Here is an 8,066-nt window from a genome sequence, read left to right on the forward strand (position 1 = left end):
TATGACAAAATAATGGAGAATGTAGCGATACCTTATCTCCCTAACTTTAACTTGATATATAAAAACATACATGGGTTGACCAGATTAACGAAGGAGGCTACTGTACACTAATAAAGAGAAAAGAACAAAATATGTATTGCGGAAGAGGGAGAGGAGATAGGTTTGATATGAATGAGTGAATTAAATGCTGCCAGCCAAACCTAACAAATAATTACAACTGGAGCCTGGAGGAGGAACGAGACACCTTTCTGCTTTGGATAGTGCTGGAACACAACCGCGAGACAGCTTATTCTACTGTGAATAAAATCATCTGATAAGGAAGGATAACGACCTATATAACACAAGTTCATCATTAAGTGATAATCTGTCCCAATAAAACAATAACATATAAATTACATATTTTTTTATTCTTTTTTTAAAAGGTCATTGTAATATTAAACTCGTACAATATAAGTCTTTTTCGATAAAATAAAAGATTATTTCATTTCAACACATAACAATTTGACAACACTTAACTGTTTGAGCACATACCCATTTGGCAAGACGTCCATTCTCGAACAACGATCCAAAGCTACCTAGTTGATTTGAAGGGGATTTGACAATATATGACATAAAATATTTTGTATTATGATTTTAGATTGAGAGGATTCATGTCATGTGGTCAGGCTAGCTACTGTTGCAGCTCTCAGCTGAGCTGACCATCCACATGCTGTTGTTCCAGATTCATGTATACTCATCCGGGCATACGATCGTTCGGGGTTCAAAATAATTGGGAGCATCAAAATTATTAGAATGTTATATTTGTATATATTTTTATAAGAGTGTAGATTTATAAAATTTGGTTCAATGATAAAGAAGTTTAATTAGAAATAATGATTTTGTTGTTTGAAATTAATGAGGAGATCTCGGATTCAAAACACCATGTGTGCTTATTTACTTTTCAATTTTTATAAATTTCTTTTCATAAGAGTATAAATATAAAAAAGTTGGCTAAATGATCAAGAAGTTTAATTAAAATCAATAGCTTTTGTTGTTTAAAATTAACGAGAGGTCCTAAGTTTGAAATGCTAAGTGCATGTTTATTCTTTTCAAATTTTACGAATTTTTGTTTAGTTGTTAATTTATTTTTAATTAGTAGCTAGTATCTATGTGGATTGCTATTTTTAAACATTTGTTACAATTCAAGTCTAATCTTCCATAAAGTGTCACATCCCGGTTTGGGCCCGATCCACCCCCGTAGCACGATATTGTCCGCTTTAGGCCCCGACCATGCCCTCATGGTTTTGTTTCTGGGAACTCACACGAGAACTTCCCAATGGGTCACCCATCATGGGAGTTCTCTAGCCCCCTTCTCGCTTAACTTCGGAGTTCCTACAGAACCCAAACCAGTGAGCTCCCAAAAGGCCTTGTGCTATAGTGGTGGAGCGAGCCCAGGAAGTGATCCATCTCGGGCGGGGATGTGACAAATTACTTTTGGGAGCTCACTGGCTTTGGGTTTCGTAGGAACTTCGAAGTTAAGCGAGTAACGCGCGAGAACATTTCCAGGATGGGTGACCCATCAGGAAGTTATCGTGTAAATTCCCTAAAACAAAACTGTGATGGCGTGGTCGGGGCCCAAAGCGGACAATATCGTGGTACGGTGGTGAAGCGGGCCAGGGAAGTGGTCCCCCTCGGGCCAGGATGTGACAATTTGGTATCAGAGCCTAACCCTGGCCGTGGTGTGCCGACGATGACGTCCGGCCCTTAAGAGGGGTGGATTGTGACATCCCACATCACCCAGGGGAGTGATCCTTATATGTATATTCTTATCTCTACCTAGCACGAGGCCTTTTGGGAGCTCACTGGCTTCGGATTCCATAGGAACTCTGAAGTTAAGAGAGAAGGGGGCTAGAGAACTCCCATGATGGGTGACCCATTGGGAAGTTCTTATGTGAGTTTCCAGAAACAAAACCGTGAGGGCATGGTTGGGGCCTAAAGCAGACAATATCGTGCTACGGTGGTAGATTGGGCCCGGGATGTGACACAAAGAGTAATGCGTTAACCAAATTTTTAGATCAAATTTGCAAATCATATAACGTGTCACCAAAAAAATTAATTTAGTACCAATTTATTACTTATACATATCAATTAAAGACTCAAAAATATCATTATTTTTTTAGTCCCATACTGACAAGGTTAGTAAATAAGAAAAAACATCTCACGATTTATACAAAAACACTTTAAAAGTTCAGATGGAAAACAAAATTCATATCTATCTACTTGTAAATCCAGAGTTTTTTTGTTTCCTTCTCACGATACAAAATAAATTTGTTTTTCCTTGTTTATAAATTATTAAGTTTGAAGTGTTTTTCTAAGTATAATTTTATCGATGTTTTACGTGTGAAGACAAATAATTTTCTTATATAAAATGAGGGTACATTTTTTTTACGTCGTCCTGAACCTTAAAAATCCCTAGACCGACCCTGATACTCATGTGCACCACCCGCCGATTCCTTCTTTCTTCCAGAGTTTCATCCTCTGTTGTTTTTCTTTGGCTTTGTTCACTTTAGTAAACCGAAATCCTCACCTCATCCGTATGTTGTGTGTTGCGTTCTCGTCAAGCTATAGTTTTTATCCATTTCTTTTTGGGATTCTAGTACATCATTCTATATCAACAAAAATATTAAATACTTATGGGCTAAGTTATGTCTACATGCGTCGTAAGAGTTCTTTTAGTTGGGAAACACTTTATAACTAGGACATTTATCTTAGACATCATGATAAGCATTTTTAACCAATTTAAAATTACTTTGAAATAGGCTCAAACAGACCATTTGGTCACATATACAGTTGATTTGGTGGAAGTCTAGTAAGTGGTTGGAGAAGACATGCGATTCTGTCGACGAATTCAAACTTTTTCGATATAATATGCGACAAGTGTTATCCTTACATGAAAATAACCATGCCGAATATCAAAGTTTATATTAAAAGAAAGATTTATATGAATCAAGTTTATTATCTTGTAACAATCGCTTCATGGAACATGGAAGATGTTTAGGCCTGGTTTGGTACTGAGGTGATTCTGAAAAAAACTGGTATAAAAAAAAGCTGGGAGCTGTTTTTGTGTTTGGTAAACATTCAGCTTCAGCTTTTTTTTCACAGTTTTGGATGAAAAAAAGCCAAAAACAAGAAGCTGCAAAACCCAACTTTGAAAAACTGGTTTTTTTTCACATCTGTTTTACATAAAAGTTTACCAAATACTATAATACTGTTTTTTTTTCAAAAGCACTTTTACAAAAAAGTTTACCAAACACTCTGCTGCTTTATTTCACATCTGCTTATTCTCACAGCACAGCAGAAACATCTTTTTTTCAAAACACAGCAACATCAAACCAGCCCTTAGAGAGCTGCTCCATCATCATTTTTTTTATTGGCATGTTCCATGCAAAAGTAGCATTTTTGTAAGAAAAATAATCCTGGAATGTGAGCTGTTTTAACCGTAGGTCAGGAGAGGTATGTATGTATTAAATATGTACAGCACGTGTCGTCGTCCCCACTAGGGCAAACCGAAAAGCCCTGAGAAGCGGTCCGCACCTACGTTACAGAATCTGTGCTTGGTTCACCATTTTACTTTTATCTTTATAATTTTTTAAGTTTTTCTTTGATAATCAAACGCTGTGCTCTGCACTTGCACCCAACCTTATCAGAATGCCATTTATACTCTTTTTCGGTGGTGGTTTTTTTTTTTTTTTTTTTCCCTGAAACAAAAGTAACATGCATTACCAACAATAAATATTACAATACAAAAGCTCAAAATTTACAACACAAAAGCCCACAAACAAACAACAGAGGTCCAACCAAAAGTTAAGACCAAAACAAAGAAAACACAAAAACAACCGGAACCGCTGCGTCTTCTTCAATAACCACCGTTGCAACCGCCAAAACATGAGTTAATATAGTGACAAGTATTGGCATACAATTGCTCCAATGCCCCAGGTTTTCGATGAAGACTTTCCTGCACTCCGACACGAAAGTAAAGAGAATTTTCAATAGAAATGTCTATTGAAATGTTAAATTTCAGTGAAAAATGTTCTGGAGAATTTCTGGGAGAGAGTCCATAGATACCTTGTGCTAACATATAAATCATTATACCAAATTCATGAGGTGATGAAAAGTTTATAGAGAGTCTTATTTTTGTAGTCTCCAGCATTTCTCAATTTCATTTTAAGAAATGCTATGGTGAAACTCTCTATTATCTTTCAGATATCTTACAGTTTAACGTTAATTCTAATGCTAATATTATAAAACATTACACTAAAAACATAAAGTGACAAAAAAGTTTAGAGGGTCCCACGCTAAACATTTACTCGGTTTCCATCAATTAGCAAAGATCACTAAACCTTGTCATCATCACACTAAACATTTACTCGGTTTCCATATGTTAATTCCACAATTGACTCTTTTGGTTCAATAGAGGCACCCAGTTGCCAGTTTCACGCAAAGAGCTAGCTGTGTTCCAACTCGATGACAAAGACAAAAGGTGCCTAGAGACTCAGTTTTCTCCATGCAGTGGCCCTGCTTACTGCAAAAACATTGCACTTACTGCGGTATGGCAGTGGCCGTTGGCCATTAGCCAGTCTCTCATTTCTCATTGGCCACAAAAGAGAAAAACATAGCCAGACAGATGAAAGACGAGATATTTTTTCAATTTACTCGGAACGTGGGAAATTGGGAATTATTATTACAAATCGAGAAATATTAAAAATAAAGCATAAAAGGGAGAGGAACTTTACGTCCACGCCAATATATAAACAACGTACTCGTATTATAAATGTTCTTTTTTTTTTTTAATAAAATAAAAAATCATATCAACTCAATCATTTAATAATACATCATGTACCATTTTGTCTTTTGAATATTAATAAAATTTTCTATAAAAACAGCCGAAATTTATCCATAATAATAATAATTAAATTCAAAAACATCCTTTATCATTCGCCTAAAGTCCCTTCCTCTGTCTCTGCCACAAGAAAAATAATTGAACGGCTGTACTGCTACGAGCAATATAATAACCATCAATCATATTTATTTTAATTTTCCACAGGATAAAAAATTGAGCAGAAAAGAAAACCCTTGAAATACGAAATGCAGATAAAATCCCACACTACAAATAGGGCTGCCCTCCTCTCATTTTTCCTCATCACACCTCAAAGTGTCTCTCTTTCTCTTCCTCTTCTTCTCTGTGCTGGAGGTAATTCCCTAGAATCTTGAAGAACCCTCCTTTCAATTCTTTCAAGTTTCAAAGCTTTTGATAATTTTGTGTTTTGGGAACTTCTGTTTTGTGCAGAGAAAATGGCTTCTTGCAAACAATGGACTGTGTTTTTGAGTTTGCTGTGTTTGGTCTCAGCAACAATGGCAGCTCCCCTGAAAAAGCCAGTTGCGGTGCCGTTTGGCAGAAACTACATGCCCACTTGGGCTTTTGATCACATCAAGTACTTCAATGGAGGCAAAGAGATCCAGTTGCATCTCGACAAATACACAGGTACAAAGAGAAACAACTCAAACCAGTACATATATATGTTATTAGTATCGCTCAAGCGTTAAACAGTTAGTAAATTAATCAAACGATACTCTTGAAATTTCATATTATGGATTCTTACTAGTATTTGGTTTTGATTTGTGAAGGTACTGGCTTTCAATCAAAAGGAAATTACTTGTTTGGCCACTTCCATATGCAAATTAAGATGGTTCCTGGGGATTCTGCTGGAACTGTTACTGCTTATTATGTGAGCATTTTCTTCTCAATTTCTTTCATTCTTTTTCTTCATATTAATCTTCATTTTGTTTTCCAAAGTTTTTTGAAACGGACGTTGAACTCAAATGTTTTATGCTTGTCGTTCAGCTGTCTTCACAAAACAACGAACACGACGAGATCGATTTCGAGTTCTTGGGGAACAGGACTGGACAGCCATACATTCTGCAGACCAATGTGTTCACGGGAGGAAAGGGGGATAGAGAGCAGAGGATTTTCCTCTGGTTCGACCCTACTGCAGCTTACCACTCCTACGCCGTCCTCTGGAATCTCTACCAGATTGTGTAGGTTCTCTCTCTTCTGCCCTCTTTCCTTGAATGGAATTACGAAAATAGTTGAAAATTTTGAGTTTTAACTTGTAAATTAAAAAGTAAAGTGAATAATATTATAATTGATTTTTAAGTGTAAAAATATTATTTTTCATTAAAGTGAACACTAGGAGTTTTTGTTAAAGTTTCATTCTTTAAATTCCTCTCTTTTCATGTACATTTTCTCGTTCTCTTTTGAATTTTTATCAATTTTTTCAATTGAAACTTAAAAATTTTAGATTCTAATAAATATTGAATTTTTTTTAATTAATCCTGTGAAACTCGTGAAACATCATAAAAGAATATAAAATATATAAAATAAAATTTTTAATTATTTTAATCATTAAATTTAAATTTAAATTATTATTATTTTTTTTTTACCATTAAATTTGATCATATTAAATTGAATTCAATGAATTTATAAATTTAAAATTTAAAAAAAATACACATATATAATAAGTCAGCTTCACTAACTCGTGAGGAATTCTACGCTAAATTTGTACCAAAAATAAGTTTTGAGTTTAAACTCATATTTGTTCTAAGGATTGGAGCATGTTGTGGTTAGTTGAAAACCTAAAATTTGAGTTTTATTCTAAAATTTAAATTTTATTCTAAGAGTTGAAGTAGATCTAACTCTCATTTTCTCGTTTTATTATTTTTTCAATTTATTCAATTTAAAAACTGAAAAAAGTAGTGCAGGAGAAAACAAAGATAACAACAATCACGTGACGCGTATTATAAAGTTATAAATTATATCGGTCTTACGTGTAAGATACCTTGCACCATCATAACATTTGCACCAAACTCATAAAGTTCAGATTTTCCACTGAGAAACAGAAAAAACAAAATCTAGGAAAACCCTGGTCAATCAAAGATTTTCAACCGACAAACATCGAACTTTTTTGGTCACCGAAATTATTGCAAAGGGGAAGAGTCTCCACTTTTTCTTCACTTTTTATTTTCCAACTTATTTTTATGTTTTTCAAAACAACTGTTTCGATAAAAAATTCCATGATTTTAGGAAGTTTTAACGAAAAATTATATTTTTACATTAAAAAATTAATCATGATACTATTCATTTTACCTTTTAGTTTATTCTTATCATTAAAATTCAAAGTTTTCAAATCATTTTCATTAGTTTTCTTATGATATTATCGTGTTTGGCTTTTTTTATTTTTCTAAAAAAATTGGGTAAAGTTCATATGTGGCTGACGTGTCCCGCCATTTCATGCAATACCAGATTCTTGGTGGACGACATACCGATCAGGGTGTTCAAAAACAGCAAAGATTTGGGTGTGAAATTCCCATTTAACCAGCCCATGAAGCTCTACTCCAGCCTGTGGAACGCAGACGATTGGGCTACTCGGGGTGGTCTGGAAAAGACCGATTGGTCCAAGGCCCCGTTCATCGCCAGCTACCGGGGCTTCCACATCGACGGTTGCGAGGCCTCCGTCGAAGCCAAGTTTTGTGCCACCCAGGGTAAGAGGTGGTGGGACCAGAAGGAGTTCCAAGACCTTGATGCTCAGCAATGGAGGAGGCTGAGGTGGGTCCGAAGGAAATTCACCATCTACAACTACTGCACTGACCGAGTCAGATACCCTTCTATGCCACCGGAGTGCAAGAGGGACAGAGACATATAAACCAAGAGTAAATTATGATTAGGCTGATATACTGGCAACATCTCGTGACGTTGTTACTGTCACGAGGATATATATATAAACGCTCTGTTTTGTTCGAGTGAGTGCACCGACTGGAGGAGAAGATGACACGTACTCAGTGTTCTTACGTATTTCATTGTTTTTTCTATCGATTGTATTGGCGATTAGCATGCAGATTCATTATCCCTTTGAGTGTTATTATCTTTAATTCCGTTTTATGATAAAGTTTAGTAAATTATTTTTTAACAGAAGGTTTATTAAATTACCATACTTTATATTAATAATATATAGTTTCTGTGTTCTCTTTAA

The 8,066-nt window shown here is 35.2% G+C and overlaps 1 protein-coding gene across 1 annotated transcript; it reads left to right on the plus strand.

Moving 5' to 3' along the window:
* The first annotated feature begins 5,002 nt into the window (after positions 1–5,002).
* LOC137731450 (xyloglucan endotransglucosylase protein 34) lies at positions 5,003–8,066 on the plus strand. The gene is made up of 5 exons (XM_068470557.2): positions 5,003–5,230; positions 5,327–5,521; positions 5,665–5,765; positions 5,882–6,075; positions 7,340–8,066. The coding sequence occupies exons 1-5, from the start codon at positions 5,125–5,127 to the stop codon at positions 7,737–7,739; spliced, it is 996 nt and encodes a 331-aa protein (XP_068326658.1). The 5' UTR covers positions 5,003–5,124; the 3' UTR covers positions 7,740–8,066.

This window comes from Pyrus communis, chromosome 16, assembly GCF_041283825.1.
Source record: "Pyrus communis isolate YQ-2024b chromosome 16, ASM4128382v1, whole genome shotgun sequence".
Taxonomy (NCBI): domain Eukaryota; kingdom Viridiplantae; phylum Streptophyta; class Magnoliopsida; order Rosales; family Rosaceae; genus Pyrus; species Pyrus communis.

Excerpts from the sequence above, each read along its gene's own strand:
- LOC137731450 (XM_068470557.2), top strand. The coding sequence starts at position 5,125 with ATGCAGATAAAATCCCACACTACAAATAGGGCTGCCCTCCTCTCATTT. Across the intron at positions 5,231-5,326 it reads TCTTCTTCTCTGTGCTGGAG|AGAAAATGGCTTCTTGCAAA; the intron begins GTAATTCCCTAG and ends TGTTTTGTGCAG. Across the intron at positions 5,766-5,881 it reads GAACTGTTACTGCTTATTAT|CTGTCTTCACAAAACAACGA; the intron begins GTGAGCATTTTC and ends CTTGTCGTTCAG.